Genomic DNA, 17,952 nt, shown 5'->3' with positions numbered 1-17,952 from the left:
ACCCTGTTCCGTTAAACATCCAGCTAACAGTTTCCCATTCTGCTTTCAGAATTTAGAGGACAGTGGTGTTTTCTAACAACCCTGGCAGTTATATAGGACCCAGGTCAGACCCAAATTGGAGTTCTGTGCTCAGTTCTACTCGCTTCACTACAGGAAGGATGTGGAAACCGTAGAAAGGGTGCAAAGCAGATTTAAGCGGACATTGCCTCGATTGGGTGCCTTATGAAGACAGGTTGAGTGAACTCGGCCTTATCCCCTTGGAGCGAGGAAGGATGAGAGGTGACCTGATACAGGTTTATAAGATGATGAGACGCATTGATCGTGTGGGTAGTCAGAGGCTTTTTCCGAGGGCTGAAATAGTTGCCACAAGATGGCACAGGTTTAAGGTGCTCGGAAGTAGGTAGAGAGGAGATGTCACTTGTAAATTTTTACGCAAAGTGGTGAGTGTGTGGAATGGGCTGCCAGCAACGGTGGTGGAGGTAGATATGATAGTCCTTTTAAGAGACTTTTGGATAGGTTCATGAAGCTTAGAAAAATAGAAGGCTATAGGTAACCCTAGTAATTTCGAAGGTAGGGACATGTTCGGCACAACTTTGTGGGCCAAAGAGCTTGTATTGTGCTGTAGGTTTTGTATATTTCTATGTTTCTCTGTTAACCTTTTAGAAGCAGGGAAAATGACCCATTATGTGGGAATGAGCCCTGAATAAGGAGGTTAACTACCAATGTCATTCTTCCTCAGCCCAGAGATTTGAGGGGCGAAGAACATGTCAGATAGAACTGCAGTCAGCTCAACTTCCTTAGTCTGCAGAAAATTCAAGGGAAACCTCTTCACCCACAGAGTCGTGACAGCAACCCATCCCACAGGGAGAGCGAGAGGGGAACAACAGGGGAGGATTTAAAAGGACAGTCGTGAAACAGAATCACTGGCAGGGTCCAGCTGGCCTGTGTTGACTCTCTACTGTACACTAGGTGAGTTATAAATTTACTAAGTACCGGAGACAGAATTTAAAATAGAACTGATTTATTTGTCTCAGATCCAGAATATTAAACTCCAGTCCCATTAAGGTGAATGTGCAGCAGAAGAAATTCCTCCCATGCCCAGTGACCAGGGTGCAGAATCAGAGTACAGACCACGGTGTGGAGAGCAACAGCAATAATTGCAAAGTTCAGCACTGATAGTCACTCTCAGAATTGCATTCAGCAACAGTGATGGACAAATATCCAGCATGCAGCTTATTAAAACTTTCTCCCCAGTGTGAACCCGATGGTATGAAGCAAGGTCAGATTGCTGAGTGAATCGCTTCCCACATTCACAGCAGGTGAACAGCCTCTCCCCAGTGTGAACTCAATGATGCACATTTGGTTGATTTGGCTGAGAGAATCTCTTCCCAAAGTCTGAGCAGATCGGCCTCTTTCTCCCCAGTGTGAACTCAATGATGCACATTTGGTTTATTTGGCTGAGAGAATCTCTTCCCAAAGTCTGAGCAGATCGGCCTCGACCCAGTGTGAACTCATTGGTGTCTCAGTAGATAAGACGACCGCGTGAATTCCTTCCCACATTCACAGCAGATGAATGGCCTCTCCCCTGTGTGAACTGACTGGTGTGCCAGTAGGGTGGATGATCGAGTGAATCCCTTTCCACAGTCTGAGCAGGTGAACAGCCTCTAACTGGTATGAACTCGCTGGTGTCTCTGTAGATGAGATGACTGTTTAAATCTTTTTCCACATTCTGAGCAGGTGAATGGTCTCTCCCCAGTGTGAACTGACTGGTGTGCCAATAGGGTGGATGATCGAGTGAATCTCTTCCCACAGTCTGAGCAGGTGAACGGCCTCTCCCCTGTGTGAACTGATTGGTGTGCCAGTAGTTGTGATGACTGAGTGAATCCCTTTCCACATTCTGAGCAGGTGAACGGCTTCTCCCCGGTGTGAACTCGCTGGTGACTTTGTAGTGTGGATGACTGAGTGAATCTCTTCCCACAGACTGAGCAGGTAAACGGCTTCTCCCCAGTGTGAACTCGCTGGTGTCTCTGTAGGGTGGATGGCTGGGTGAATTTCTTCCCACAGACTGAGCAGGTGAACGGCCTCTCCCCGGTGTGAACTGACTGGTGTGTCAGTAGGTTAGAGGACAAAGTGAATCCTTTCCCACAGACTGAGCAGATGAATGGCTTCTCCCCAGTGTGAACTCGCTGGTGTCTCTGTAGGGTGGAAGAGTGAGGAAATCCCTTCCCACAGACTGAGCAGGTAAACGGCTTCTCCCCAGTGTGAACTCGCTGGTGACTCTGTAGGATGGATGATCGTGTGAATCCCTTTCCACAGACTGAGCAGGTGAACGGCTTCTCTCCAGTGTGAACTCGCTGGTGTGTCTGTAGGGTGGATGACTGAGTGAATCTCTTCCCACAGACTGAGCAGGTGAATGGCCTATCCTGGTTGTGAACTGACTGGTGCGTCAGGAGGTTAGATGACAAAGTGAATCTTTTCCCGCAGGCTAAGCAGGTGAACGGCTTCTCCCCAGTGTGAACTTGCTGGTGTCTCTTTAGGGCAGAAGAGTGAGAGAATCTCTTCCCACAGTCTGAGCAAGTGAAATCCCTCTCTACAGTGTGAACTGACTGGTGTCTCAATAGCTGAGATGATTTAGTGAATCCCTTTCCACAGTCTGAGCAGGTGAATGGCCTCTCTCCAGTGTGAACTCTCTGATGTTCCTTCATTTGGGATGAGCAAGTAAATCCCTTCCCACAGTCTGAGCAGGTGACCGGCCTCTCCCCAGTGTGAACTCGCTGGTGAGCCATTAGGGTGGATGACTGAGTGAATCCCTTCCCACAGTCTGAGCAGGTGAACGGCCTCTCTCCAGTGTGAACTCTCTCATGTACCTTCAGTTTAGATGACCAAGTAAATCCCTTCCCACAGTCCGGGCAGGTGAACGGCCGCTCCCCGGTGTGAACTCGCTGGTGAGCCATTAGGTCAGATGACAGAGTGAATCCTTCCCACAAATTCAGCTGATGACCAGCCTCTGCCCAGTGTGTACTGTCTGGTGTGCCTATAGGTGGGAAGACTGACTGAATCCCTTCTCACCCACAGAACAGGTGAATGGCTTTGCCCAGTGTGAACTTGCTGATGTACCTTCAGTTGAGATGACTGACTAAAGCCATTCCCACTGTCTGAACAGATGGACAGCCTTTCCCCTGTGTAAAATGACGGGCGTGCCAGTCAGTCAGATGATTGAGTGAATCCCTGCCCACAGTCTGAGCAGGAAAGATGGAAGATTTAATCCTTTGTTCCACTTCTTAAATATCTAGACAGAGACAGCAAAACTGGTGTGTTGTGTTCAAGATTCCCATAAATAAATTCCTTGTTGTTTTTAACCTGAAAAAAGATTCATAATACATCAATGAGTGAAGGACAATATTTCAGATGAGATCACTTGAGTTGTCAAGGTGTGATCTGGCATCACACTGTTACAGTGAGGTTCAACCCAAGTTGGAGAGGGAAATCAACTTCTAACTGGGCAGTGCTGGCATCTGGAATGACCATCAAACTCTCTGATGCTCTTCCTGTCTCTGTAAGAATGGGGCATTTCTGCCATCTCCAATCTGTGACTCTCTCCATTGATATTATTTCCTGTTCCCACTGAGCTGTATGGGTTCTGAAACTGAACCCATAGTAACTGAAATACTCTCACACAAATACCCTTTGTTGACGTGCAGCTGGGACTTTTTTTTTAAAGTACTATTAAATTAAAGTAACACAGTTTTAATGTTATATGAAAATTTCCTGCTGAGATGAATGGTTGGTCTGCACAGCTGTTAAAAGGACTTAGATGGAATGTTACTATTATTTGAGTTTCTTGTCACAGTCATAGAAAAATACAACACAGAAACAGGTCCTTTGGGCCATCTAGTTTGTGCTGAACTATTTAAACTGCCCACTCCTATACCCCTACCATCCAGGTACCTATAGACACCTCTTAAATGTTGAAATCGAGCTTTCATGCACCAGTTATGCTGTCAGCTCATTCCACACCCGGGTGACCATCTGTGTGAAAAGGTTTCCTCTCATGTTCTCCTTAACATTTCACCTTTCACCCTTAACCCATGGCTTCTGTTTGCAGTCCCACCCAATCTCAGTGGAAAAAGCCAGCTTGCATTTACCCTATCTATACTCCTCTAGCACAATCAAATCTCCCCTCAATCTTCGACATTCCAAGGAATAAAGTCCTGACCTGTTCAAACAAGCTGGATGAACTCAGCAGGTCAGGTAGCATTCGTTGAAATGAACAGTCAACGTTTCGGGCCGAGATTGATTCGACCACAGCATCTGCAGTGTATTTTGTGTTTACCTGACCTGTTCAATCTTTCCTTATAACCCAAGTCCTCCGGATCTGGTAACATCCTTGTGAATTTTGTCTGAACTCTTTCAACCTCTTTTACATCTTTCATGTAGATAGGTGACCAAAACTGCACACAATATTCCAAATTAGGCCTCACCAATGTCTTATACATGTCAACATAACATCCATCTATTGTCAGTACTTTGGTTCATGAAGGCCAATGGGCCAAAATCTTTCTTTCCATCCCTATCTAACGATGAAACCACTTTCAGTGAAATATAGACCTGTATTCCCAGATCCCTTTCTTCTACAACAGTGCCCTTCTTTCTTCTACAATGCCCGACCAGTCACTGTGAAAGACCTACCTTCGCAGGTCCTACCGAACTGCAACACCTCACACTAGTCGACATTAAATTCCATTTTCTGTTTCTCAAACCATTTTACCAGCTGGTCCAGATTGCACTGCAAGCCAGGATGGTCTTCCTCACTGTCTACTACAACCCCTATCTCAGTATCGTCCAGAAATTTGCTGATCCAGTTAACCACACTATCATCCAGATTACTGATAAGAGACGACAAACAACAACAGATCCAGCACTGATCCCTATGGCACACCACTAGTCACAGGCCTTCAGTCAGAGAGACAACCATCTGCTACCACACTCTGGCTTCTCCCAAAGCCAGTCTCATCCAATTTACTATCTCATCTTGAATGATGAGTGACTGAAACTTCTTGACCCACCTCCCATATGAGACTTTGTCAAGTGCCTTACTAAAGTCCACTGCCTTGCCTTCATCCACTTTCCTGATAACTTCCTCAAGAGACTTTATAAGATTGGTTAGACATGACCAAAGCTATGCTACCTATTCTTAATCACTCCACATCTATACAAATACTTATATATCCAGTTCCTGCACATATGTTCCAATAACTTTTCCCCTACTGATGTCAAGCTCACCAACATACAATTTCTTAGTTTATTTTTAGAGCCTTTCTTGAACAGCAGAACAACATTGGCTGTCCTTCAATCCTCCAGTGCCAGTACCTCACCTGTCACTAAGGATGATTTAAATATCTGCGCTTGGGCCCGACAATTTCTGCACTTGTCTTCCACAGGATCCCAGGGAACAACTTGTCAGGCCCTGGGGATTTATCCATGGTAATTTGCCTTACGACAGCAAACACTTCCACCTCTGTAATCTGTACAAGGTCCATGAAGTTGATGCTGCCTTGCCTCACTTCTATAGACCGTGCCCATCTCCTGAGTGAATACAGATGCAAAGAAAAAACCCATTTCCAGAAAAGTTGGGATATTTTCCAAAATGCAATAAAATCAAAAATCTGTGATATGTTAATTCACATGAACCTTTATTTAACTGACAAAAGTGCTAAGAAAAGATTTTCAATAGTTTTACTGACCAAATTAACTGTATTTTGTAAATATACACAAATTTAGAATTTGATGGCTGCAACACACTCAACAAAAGTTGGGACAGAGTTAAAATGAGATTGAAAAGTGCACAGAATATTCAAGTAACACCGGTTTAGAAGACTCCACATTAAGCAGGTTAATTGGTAGCAGGTGAGGTATCATGACTGGGTATAAAAGTAGCATCCACCAAAGGCTCAGTCTTTGCAAGCAAGGATGGGTGTGGCTCACCCATTTGTGCCAAAATTCATGAGAGAATTGTTAGTCAGTTCAAAAGGAACATTTCCCAATGCAAGATTGCAGAGAATTTAGGTCTTTCAACATCTACAGTACATAACATTGGGAAAAGATTCAGAGAATTCAGAGACGTCTCAGTGCATAAAGGGCAAGGTCAAAAACCACTGTTGAATGCGTGTGATCTTTGAGCCCTCAGGTGGCACTGCCAAAGAAACCGTCATGCTACTGTGACAATTATAGCCACCTGGGCTCGGGAGTACTTCGGAAAACCATTGTCACTTAACACAGTATGTCGCTGAATCCAGAAACGCAACTACGCAAGGAGCAAGCCATACATCAACTCTATGCAGAAACCCCGGTGAGTTCTCTGGGCCTGAGCTCATCTCAGATGGACTGAAAGACTGTGGAACCATGTGCTGTGGTCAGATGAGTCCACATTTCAGCTAGTTTTTGAAAAAAACGGGCGTCGAGCTCTCCGTGCCAAAGATGAAAATGACTATCCTGATTGTTATCAGCAAAAGGTGCAAAAGCCAGCATCTGTGATGGTATGGGGGTGCATCAGTGCCCACGGCATGGGTGAGTTGCATGTATGTGAAGGTACCATTGACTCTGAGGATTTTAGAGAGACATATGTTGCCATCAAGAAGATGTCTCTTCCCGGGACGTCCATGCTTATTTCAGCAGGACAATGCAAGACCACATTCTGCACGGGCTACAACAGTGTGGCTTTGTAGACACAGAGTGCGTGTGCTTGACTGGCCTGCTGCCAGTCCAGATCTATCTCCTATTGAAAATGTATGCCGCATCATGAAGAGGAGAATCAGACAACGGAGACCACGGACTGTTGAGCAGCTGGAGTCTTATATGAAGCAAGGATGGACAAAATTTCCAATTGCAAATCTACTACAATTAGTATCCTCAGTTCCAAAAGGAAAGGTGATGTAACACAATGATAAACATGTCTCTGTCCCAACTTTTGTTGAGTGTGTTGCAGCCATCAAATTCTAAATTTGTGTATATTTACAAAATACAATTAAGTTGGTCAGTAAAACTACTGAAAATCTTTTCTTTGTACTTTTGTCTGTTAAATAAAAATTCACGTGAATTAACATATTGTGGCGACCCACTTCCCAGCGCACTCGGACCGGCTCACAAAGCGGCGCGCGCCGGCATTGAGGCCGGTCCCAAAGAGGGCGCCAAGCCTGCTTCACCAGCAAGGGGAAAAGCCCACGCGTGGGACAGGACTGTGAATACGTGCCCCCTACAGCATTCCCACCCGGGGAGGGCGGGATCAGGAAGGCTTTAAAGCAAGGCCACGAAGTTTGAATAAACCTTTTTTGCAACTGCAGCTCACCGACTCCGTGTCGTTATTTCAGCGCTGCGTGTAGCACACCGCTACAATTGGTGACCTCGACAGCCCAAACGATATTTGGACCGGAGATGAATGACGCCACATCTGTTCATGCAGTTTCATTAAAACTGCCAAGCTTCTGGACGCTGCGACCTCACCTATGGTTCCAGCAAGCAGAAGCCCAATTCCACATTCGGCAGATAACCTCGGATGCCACACGTTACTACTACGTGCTGAGCTCCCTCGACCAGAAGACAGCTGCCCAGGTTGAGGAGTTCATACAATCGCCCCCAGCAGATGGCAAATACACAGAATTCAAAGCCTTGCTCATGAGGACTTTCGGACTCTCACGGCGCGAGCGAGCTGCCCGCTGACTGCACCTGGATGGTTTGGGGGACAGACCACCATTGGCTTTGATGAACAAGATGCTGTCCCTGGCCAGAGGTCACAAGCCCTGCCTCATGTTTGAGTAGGCTCCAGGAATTGGAGCAGCTGCCCGAGGATATGCGCCGGCTGCTGTCCGACGTGGAATTCAGCGACCCTCGGAAGGTGGCGGCCCAGGCGGACGTGCCATGGAAAGCCAAGAAGGAGAGTGGAGCGTCCGTCGCACAAATCACCAGGCCACGCTCCCAGCAGTAAACCAGACCAGACCCAGCCGCAGAGCCCACTAATCCCAGAGGCAGGGGTGAGGAGACCCACGAACAATGGTGCTTCTACCACCAGCGGTGGGGTGCAGAAGCCCGCCCCTGTAGCCTGCCCTGCAAGTTCCTGGGAAACACCAGGGCCAGCCGCCACTGATGGCTACGGCGGTTGGTCATCGGGATAGCCTCCTGTATGTCTGGGACAAGCAGTCAGGACGCCGCTTTTTGGTCGACACTGGAGCCGAGATCAGCGTCCTACCTCCGACAAGTTACGACACCCGCAACAGAGAACCGGGTCCCACCCTGAGGGCCACGAACAGCAGCACGGTAAGGACCCCAGCCGGTTCACGTGGCCACCGTAGCCCAACCGCTCCTGGGAGCGGATTTTTTGCGAGCCCACAGCCTACTGGTCGACCTGCCAAGGAAGAGACTGGTCTACGCCGACACCTTTCAAACATTGTCCCTGGGTGAAGCCCAGTTGACAGCACCACACCTATAGACTCCATCAGGCTGTCCGAAAACGACTTCACCAGAGTCCTGGCGGACTTCCCATCGGTTCTGGCACCGCAGTTCACGGCAGCCATATCAAGACACGGCGTACAGCACCACTTCCCGACACAAGGACCACCCCTCCATGCTCGTGCTCGAAGGCTTTCCCCAGACAAGCTCCGCCTGGCGAAGGAGGAGTTCAAGAGGTTGGAGGAATTGGGGATCATACGGCGGTCCGACAGCTCATGGGCCTCCCCCCTGCACAAGGTACCCAAAGCAACAGGGGGCTGGAGACCATGCGGCGACTACCACAAGCTGAACAAGGCTACACCGGACCGCTACCCTGTGCCGCACATTCAGGACTTTGCAGCAAACCTGCACGGCGCACGGATCTTCTCCAAGGTAGACCTCATCCGGGGATATCATCAAATCCCGATGCATCCGGACGATGTCCCCAAAATGGCACTCATCACCCTTTTCGGCTTTTTCGAGTTCCTCCACATACCGTTCGGCCTAAAGAATGCCGCACAGACGTTTCAGCGGTTAATGGACGCAGTGGGATGTGACCTGGACTTCGCTTTCATCTATTTGGACGACATCCTCATAGCCAGCAGCAGTCGTCAGGAACATCTGTCCCACCACCGTCAACTCTACGCCCGACTGAGTGAATATGGCCTGACAATCAACCCAGCCAAATGCAAGTTCAGGCTTGACACCATTGACTTCCTGGGCCACAGGATTACTAAAGACGGGGCAACCCCTCTGCCCGCCAAGGTAGACGCGGTCTGCCATTTCCCCCGACCAAACACAATCAAAGGCCTTCAGGAATTCGTGGGTATGGTGAATTTCTACCACCGCTTCCTCCCTTCAGCTGCCCAAATCATGTGCCCCCAGTCGCCCTGATGTCAGGTAAGGGCAAGGCAATTACCTGGGACGAGGAGTCCGCCGCCGCTTTCATTAAAATCAAAGAAGCCTTGGCAAATGCCGCGATGCTAATGCACCCCAGAACGGACGTCCCTACCGCCCTCACAGTGGACGCATCTAACACGGCAGTCATCCATGGATGCTGTTCATTGCTGGAACAACTCGTTGAGGGTCGCTGGCAACCACTGGCGTTTTTCAGCAAACAGATATGACCACCCGAGCTCAAATACAATGCTTTCAACCAGGAACTATTGGCGCTATACCTGGCGATCCAGCATTTCAGCTACTTCTTAGAAGGTAGGCCCTTCACCGCATTCACAGACCACAAACCGCTTACCTTTGCATTCACGAAAGCATCCGACCCCTGGTCGTCCCGCCAGCAGCGACATCTGTCCTACATCTCCAAATACACGAGTGATGTGTACGGACAATGTCGTGGCGGACGCCCTCTCCCGCCCTAACATCCAAGCCCTGTCCCAGGGGGTAGACTATGAAGCACTGGCGGAGGCACAGCAGGCAGACAAGGAGATCACTAGTTACAGGACTGCAGTCTCTGGTTTGCAACTCCAGGACCTCCCCGTAGGCCCAGGTGAGAGGACCCTACTCTGTGACGTCACCACCAGCCAACCCTGCCTGGTGGCAGCGCATTTTCAACTCCATTCACAACTTAGCACACCCCTCCATCAGGACAACCGTCCAGATGGTAGCCAACAGGTGCGTTTGGCACAGACTCCGTAAGCAGGTCAATGAATGGGCCAAAACGTGCATTCACTGCCAAACAACCAAGGTGCAGCGGCACACCAAAGCTCTGCCGCAGCAGTTCTACACCACCCACCGGCATTTCGACTACATTCCTGTGGATATCCAGTGTTGCAAGGAGCGCGGCACCTCCTCACTATCGTGGACCGGTTCACAAGATGGCCAGAGGCGGTTCACCTCCTCCGACACCACCTCCAAATCTTGCACCCGGGCACTGATTGCAACCTGGGTATCTCGCTTTGGTGTACCGGCCCACATTACCTCCGACAGAGGCGCCCAGTTCACCTCCAGCCTGTGGTCAGCTATGGCCAGCCTTTTGGGGACACAGCTGCACCACACAACTGCCTACCACCCACAGTCGAACGGACTAGTGCAGTGTTTCCACCGTCACCTGAAGTCGGCTCTCATGGCCCGCCTCAAAGGCCCTAACTGGGTGGACGAGCTTCCCTGGGTCCTGCTTGGAATGCGCACAGCGCCCAAAGAGGATCTGCACACCTCGTTGGCCGAGTTGGTGTACAGCGCACCCCTGGTTGTCCCAGGAAAGTCCATACCAGCCCCAAGGGGGCAAGAGAAGAACCCGCAGCAGTCCTGGGCAGACTACACGAGAGGCTCGGTAACCTGGCCCCCGTACCCACTTCACAGCATGGGCAGAACCCTGCAAAACTATAAGTTCATTTTTGTATAACGGGGCGGACATCAGGCACCGCTACAGCGGCCCTACGAGGGGCCGTTTACGGTGATCAGAAACAACGGGTCCACATTCGTGCTGGACATTGGGAGAAAAGAGGAGGTTTTCACAGTGGACCGACTCAAACCGGCCCATGTGGATTTGGCGCAGCCGATCGAGATTCAGGCAGAGCGGCGCAGAGGCAGACCTCCCAAACAGAGTCCGACCCAGACTGTGGACATTGGGGAGTGTATCGCTGGTTCTGGGGGGGGGGGGGAGGGGGGGAGTTATGGGGCAACCCACTTCCCAGCGCACTCGAACCGGCTCACAAAGCGGTGCACGCCGGCATTGAGGCCGGTCCCAAAGAGGGCTCCAAGCCTGCTTCACCAGCAAGGGGAAAAGCTCGCACACGAGATGGGACCGTGAATACGCATTCCCGGGATCCGGAAGGCTTTAAAGCGAGGCCGTGAAGCTTGAATAAACCTCTTTTGCAACTGCAGCTCACCGACTCCATGTCATTATTTCAGCGCTGCGTGTAGCACACCGCTACAGTATCACAGATTTTTGTTTTCTTTGTATTTTGGAAAATATCCCAACTTTTCTGGAAATTGGGTTTGTACTTTGCCTCCTCATATGGATTACCATTCTGATCTTCAAGAGGATTAATTTTTTTCCCTTGCCACCTTTTTGCTCTTAAAATAAGCACACAGCTCCTGAGGATTCTCCTTCACCTTGTCTGCTGGGGGAACCTCATGCCTCCATTTATTTCTTTCATAAGAGATCACTTCAATTTCCTGTACTTCATCCGTACCCCATTTCTTCCTATCTGTCTGTACCTGATATGCGCCTCATAGAACATAGAATAGTACAGCACATAACAGGCCCTTCGGCCCACAATGTTGTGTTGACCCTCAAACCCTGCCTCCTATATAACCTTCCACCTTAAATTCCTCCATATATCTGTCTAGTAGTCTCTTAAACTTCACTAGTGTATCTGCCTTCATCGCTGACTCAGGCAGTGCATTCCATGCACCACCCACTCTCTGAGTGAAAAACCTTCCTCTAATATGCCCCTTGAACTTCTCTCCCCTTACCTTAAAGCCATGTCCTCTTGTACGGAGCAGTGAAGTGGGGAAGAGGCGTTGGCTGTCCACTCTGTCTATTCCTCTTAGTATCTTGTACTTAATATCTATCATGTCTCCTCTCATCCTGCTCTCCAAAGAGTAAAGCCCTAGCTCCCTTGATCTCTGATCATAATCCATACTTTCTAAACCAGGTAGCATCCTGGTAAATCTCCTCTGTACCCTTTCCAATGCTTCCACATCCTTCCTATAGTGAGGCGACCAGAACTGGACACAGTACTCCGTGTGTGGCCTAACTAGAGTTTTATAGAGCTGCATCACTACATCACGTCTCTTAAACTCTATCCCACGACTTATGAAAGCTAACACCCATAAGCTTTCTTAACTACCCTATCTACCTGTGGGGCAACCCCCAGATCCCTCTGCTCCTCCACACTACCAAGTATCCTGCCATTTACTTTGTACTCTGCCTTGGAGTTTGTCCTTCCAAAGTGTACCACCTCACACTTCTCCGGGTTGAACTCCATCTGCCACTTCTCAGCCCACTTTTGCATCCTATCAATGTCTCTCTGCAATCTTTGACAATCCTCTACACCAGGGGTGTCAAACTCATTTTAGGTCACGGGCCGGATTGGGCAAAATGCAGCTTCATGCGGGCCGGATCAGTCGGGCGCGTGCGAACACAGCTTTCATTGCCTCCGTTTTTTCAGCCTGTTCTCATGTTTCTCAGCCTCTGCTATAACTACAAAGTGTTTCACTTCACAAATTCCGTTTCTTATGAAAAAGACTGCTGAGCAAGCATTGTTTTTATGATTGGTATTAACTTACAATCATTGGCTTCATATCGCCGGGCCATTAATAATTAAAATAATAGATCTATCTAAAATTATCTCGCGGGCTGGATATAATTGTACGCCGGGCCGGATATGGCCTGCGGGCCTTGAGTTTGACACCTATGCTCTACACTATCTACAACACCACCAACCTTTGTGTTGTCTGCAAACTTGCCATCCCCTCTTCTACCCCCACATCCAGGTTGTTTATAAAAAGTAGAGGTCCCAGAACAGATCCTTGTGGGACACCACTGGTCACAACCCTCCAATCTGAATGTACTCTCTCCACCACAACCCTCTGCCTTCTTCAGGCAAGCCAATTCTGAATCCACCTGGCCAAACTTCCCTGGATCCCATGCCTTCTGAGTTTCTGAATAAGCCTACTGTGTGGAACCTTGTCAAATGCCTTACTAAAATCCATATAGATCACATCCACTGCACTACCCTCATCTATATGCCTGGTCACCTCCTCAAAGAACTCTATCAGGCTTGTTAGACACGATCTGCCCTTCACAAAGCCATGCTGACTGTCCCTGATCAGACCATGATTCTCCAAATGCCCATAGATCCTCTCTCTAAGAATCTTTTCCAACAGCTTTCCCACCATAGACGTAAGGATCACTGGTCTATAATTACCCAGACTATCCCTACTACCTTTTTTTGAACAAGCGGACAACATTCACCTCCCTCCAAACCTCCAGTACCATTCCCGTGGACAACGAGGACATAAAGATCCTAGCCAGAGGCTCAGCAATCTCTTCCCTCGCCTCATGGAGCAGCCTGGGGAACATTCCATCATGCCATGGGGACTTATCCATCCTAATGTATTTTAACAACTCCAGCACCTCCTCTCCCTTAATATCAACATGCTCCAGAACATCAACCTCACTCATATTGTCCTCACCATCATCAAGTTCCCTCTCATTGGTGAATACTGAAGAGAAGTATTCATTGAGGACCTCGCTCACTTCCACAGCCACCAGGCACATCTTCCCACTTTTATCTCTGATTGGTCCTACCTTCACTCCTGTCATCCTTTTGTTCTTCACATAATTGAAGAATGCCTTGGGGTTTTCCTTTACCCTACTCGCCAAGGCTTTCTCATGCCCCTTCTTAAGCTCCTTTCTTGCTACACTATATTCCTCAATTGACCCATCTGATCCTTGCTTCCTAAACCTCATGTATGCTGCCTTCTTCCACCTGACTAGATTTTCCACCTCACTTGTCACCCATGGTTCCTTCACCCTACTTCCTCTCTTCCTCAATGGGACAAACTTATCCCTAACATCCTTCAAGAGATCCCTAAACATCGACCACATGTCCATAGTACATTTCCCTGCAAAAACATCATCCCAATTCACACCAGCAAGTTCTAGCCTTATAGCCTCATAATTTGCCCTTCCCCAATTAAAAATTTTGCCGTCCTCTCTGATTATTTCCTTTTCCATGATAATGCTAGAGGCCAGGGAGTGGTGATCACTGTCCCCCAGATGCTCACCCACTGACAGATGTTACCTGACCCGGTTCATTACATAATACTAGATCTAGTATGGCATTCCTCCTAGTCGGCCTGTCAACATACTGTGACAGGAATCCATCCTGGACACACTTAACAAACTCTACCCCAACTAAATCCTCGGAACTAATCAAGTGCTAATCAATATTAGGGAAGTTAGTCACCCATGGTAACAACCCTGTTATTTTGCAACTTTCCAAAATCTGCCTCCCAATCTGCTCCTCGGTATCTCTGCTGCTACCAATGGGCCTATAGAATACACCCAGTAGAGTAACTGCTCCCTTCCTGTTCCTGACTTCCACCCATACTGACTCAAAAGAGGATCCTGCTATATTACCCACCCTTTCTGTAGCTGTAGTAGTATCCCTGACCAGTAATGCCACAACTCCTCCCATTTCGCCCCCTCTATTCCTTTTAAAGCACTGAAATCCAGGAATATTGAGAATCCATTCCTGCCGTGGTGCCAGCCAAGTCTCCATAATGGCCACTACATCATAATTCCATGTATGTATCCAAGCTCTTAATTCATCACCTTTGTTCCTGATGCTTCTGGCATTGAACTACACACACTTTAGCCCTTCTACCTTACTACCTTTACACCTTTTATTCTGCTTCTCTTTCCTCAAAGCCTCTCTAAATGTTAGATCTGGCTTTACTCCATGCACTTCTTTCACTCCTCTATCGCTCCGGGTCCCATCCCCCTTGCAAATTAGTTTAAACCTTCCCGAACCATTCTAGCAAACCTACCTGCAAGGATATTGCTTCCTCTCGAGTTCAGGTGCAACCCATCCAATCTGTACAGGTCCCACCTTCCCCAGAAGAGATCCCAATGATTCAAAAATCTAAAACCCTGCCCCCTGCACCAACTCCTCAGCCACGCACTCAACTGCCATCTCCTGCAATTCTTACCATCACTATCACGTAGTACTGGCAGCAATCCTGAGAACGCCACCCTTGAGGTCCTATTCTTCAGCCTTCTGCCTAGTTCCCGAAACTCACACTTCAGGACTTCATCCCTCTTCCTGCCTATGTCGTTGGTACCAACATGTATCGCGACTTCTGGTTGCTTTCCTTCTCGTAACAGTATGTCATGCACCCGGTCAGAGACACCACGGACCCTGGCACCCAGGAGGCAACAAACCATGCGGGTGTCCTTTTCACATCCACAAAATCTCCTGTCTGCTCCCCTGACTATTGAGTCTCCAATGACGACAGCTCTCCTCTTCTCTGTCCCATCCTTCTGCACCACAGGTTCAGACTCAGTGCCAGAGGCCCTGCCACCGTGTCTCACACTTGGTCCGTCATCCTCGCCAACAGTATCCAGGACAGTAAACTTATTATTTAGGGGAATGGCTACAGGGGTGCTCTGCACTACCCGTCTACTCACCTTCGCTTTCTCTCTCTGACTGTCACCCAACAACCTGCTTCCGGCAGCCTAGGTGCAACTACCTCGCTATAGCTCTCATGTATGACTGCCTCATCCTCCCTTATGAGTCGAAAGTCATCCAGCTGTGCTCCAGATTCCTCACACAGTCTTCCAGATCGCTCAGGCACATGCACTTCTGGCAGATGTGACTCTGCGGGAGAGGAGAGTTCCCCCAAGACTGCCACATCTCATAGGAGAAGCACATCACCATCTCAGGAGGCATTGTAACTGGGAACAAACTCATCCTCCGCCTCTTCTCGTCGAAGCCTCTCGAGTCAAAGCCTCAAATCTCCACTCCTTCACTGGCCCACTCACTCACTAGCTGCTTTCCACAGACCACTCTGCTTGAGCTACCCCTCTATTTATTTGTTTGAGCTTTTCAAACTGCTTGGTCACCTGAGCTCGATTGCCCAATCAGCTGCTTTCTGCTGAGTCTGAGCTATTCAAATCTTGATTGACTTGATTGCACAGTCCAACTGCCAAAACTGCCAGAATCTCTTGAGTCAAAGCCTCAAATCTCATCTCTGGGAGATGAAAGCCAAAAGGGTGATAGAGCTGCATGGTTGGAGGTTGGTGGGGGGTGGAGGTGGAGGTGGAGGTTGGGGGTTGGGGTTAAACTAAAGTTGCAGGGTGAATGGGAGCCTGAATAACAGAACAGACAGTGGAGGAGTTGTGGAGGACAGTGGAGTTGGTGGAGACAGATGCTGTTCAGACCTCAGATAGAGTCAGGAATGAAAAAGTTGATCATGGTGCAGTGAATATGCATATTTCAATGTATATTCCTGTATATTTCAATACAAGGAGCAGCATAGGAAAGGTGGATGTGTTCAGGGTATGGATCAACAACTGGACTATGACACTAGGATCTAGCACCTGTGGACTGGGACAGGCTGCTTTATGGCAAAGGTGTGATTGGTAAATGAGAGGCCTTCAAAGGTAAAAGATAGAAACTTTGGTTTGCAAGAGATATTGAGACCCTGGTGAAGCACAAAATGGAGTTGCATAACAGGGATAGGCAGGCAGGTTCTTATGGTGTATAAGAAATACAAGAGAACAAATAAGAAATAAATCAGGATGGCTAAAAGAAGGCATGAGATGCCCTCACAGAGAAGATAAAGGATAATCTCAAGGATTCTAGAGATAGATTTAGAGCAAAGGTATTGCAAGGGACAAAGTTGGTCCTCTGGAAGACCGGAATGGTAATCCATGTTTGGAACCAAAGTAGACTGGGAAGATCATCTCTATTTACCCAGGAGATGGCCACAGAGTCTATGGAAGTGTGGGAAGGTAGCATTAACATGGTGGACCCAGTACAGATTAAAGAGATGGTTTGCTATCCTGAGGTAGACTAGGGTGGATAAATCTCCAGGCATGACAAGGTGCTCCCTCCTATGGGAGGTAAGTGCAGAAATTGTTGGGGCCCCTAGCAGAGATAATTAAATCATCCTTGGTGACAGGAGGAGGTACAGAGGATTGGAGAACAGCCAATGTTGTTTTGCTGTTTAACATAGAAACCTACAATATATTACTGTGGCCTGAAGGGTCTAAGTTGTGCCAACCATGTAACCTACTCTAGAAACTGCCTAAAATTTCCCTAACGCATAGCCCTTTATTTTTCTAAGCTCCATGTACTTATCTAAGAGTCTCTTAAAAGACCCTATTGTATCTGCCTCAACCACTGCCGCTGGCAGTGAATTCCATGCATCCACCACTCTCTGTGTGAAATACTTACCCGACATTTGAGTCCATTATTAAAGATGAAATACTGGCATATCTAGATAGCAGTGATTGGATTGGGCCGAGCCAGCAAATCATCCTTGACTAATCTATTGGAGTTTTTCAAGGATGTAACCAGGAAGTTAGACAAGGGAGATCCAGTGGATGTATCGCACCTTGATTTTCAGAAGGCATTTGATAAGGTCCCACATAGGAGAGTGGTGGGTAAAATCAGAGCTCATGGCTAAACTGGGTGGCAGTGTGACATGTGATGAGGACATTAGGAGAATTCAGGGTGCCTTGGTAGGCTGGGTGAGTGGGCAGATACTTGGCAGATGATGTTTAGTGTGAATAAGTGTGAGGTTATCCACTTTGGGAGTAAGAACAGGAAGGCAGATTATTATCTGAACGGTGTAGAGTTACTAAGGGAGAAATACAAAGAGATCTAGGAGTCCTTGTTCATCAGTCACTGAAGGTGAATGAGCAAGTGCAGCTGGCAGAGAAGAAGGCTAATGGAATGTTGGTCTTTATTACAAAGGGAATTGAGTACAAGAGCA

The 17,952-nt window shown here is 48.2% G+C and overlaps 1 protein-coding gene across 2 annotated transcripts in view; it reads right to left on the bottom strand.

Moving 5' to 3' along the window:
- Nucleotides 1-1,004: 1,004 nt before the first annotated feature.
- The window catches only part of LOC132395813 (zinc finger protein 229-like), a 28,960-nt gene continuing 12,012 nt past the window's right edge, over nt 1,005-17,952 (bottom strand). For both annotated transcript variants that reach the window (XM_059972889.1, XM_059972890.1), the window contains one exon: nt 1,005-3,360. In XM_059972889.1, coding sequence (XP_059828872.1) covers nt 1,665-2,954 — 1,290 coding nt within the window. In that variant the 5' untranslated portion in view covers nt 2,955-3,360 and the 3' untranslated portion in view covers nt 1,005-1,664. The remainder of the gene's footprint in view (nt 3,361-17,952) is intronic.

Source organism: Hypanus sabinus, chromosome 6 (genome assembly GCF_030144855.1).
Source record: "Hypanus sabinus isolate sHypSab1 chromosome 6, sHypSab1.hap1, whole genome shotgun sequence".
In the NCBI taxonomy this organism is placed as follows: Eukaryota; Metazoa; Chordata; class Chondrichthyes; order Myliobatiformes; family Dasyatidae; genus Hypanus; species Hypanus sabinus.
The sequence above is the reverse complement of the archived record's forward strand: the minus strand, read 5'-3'. Positions and strand labels throughout refer to the sequence as shown.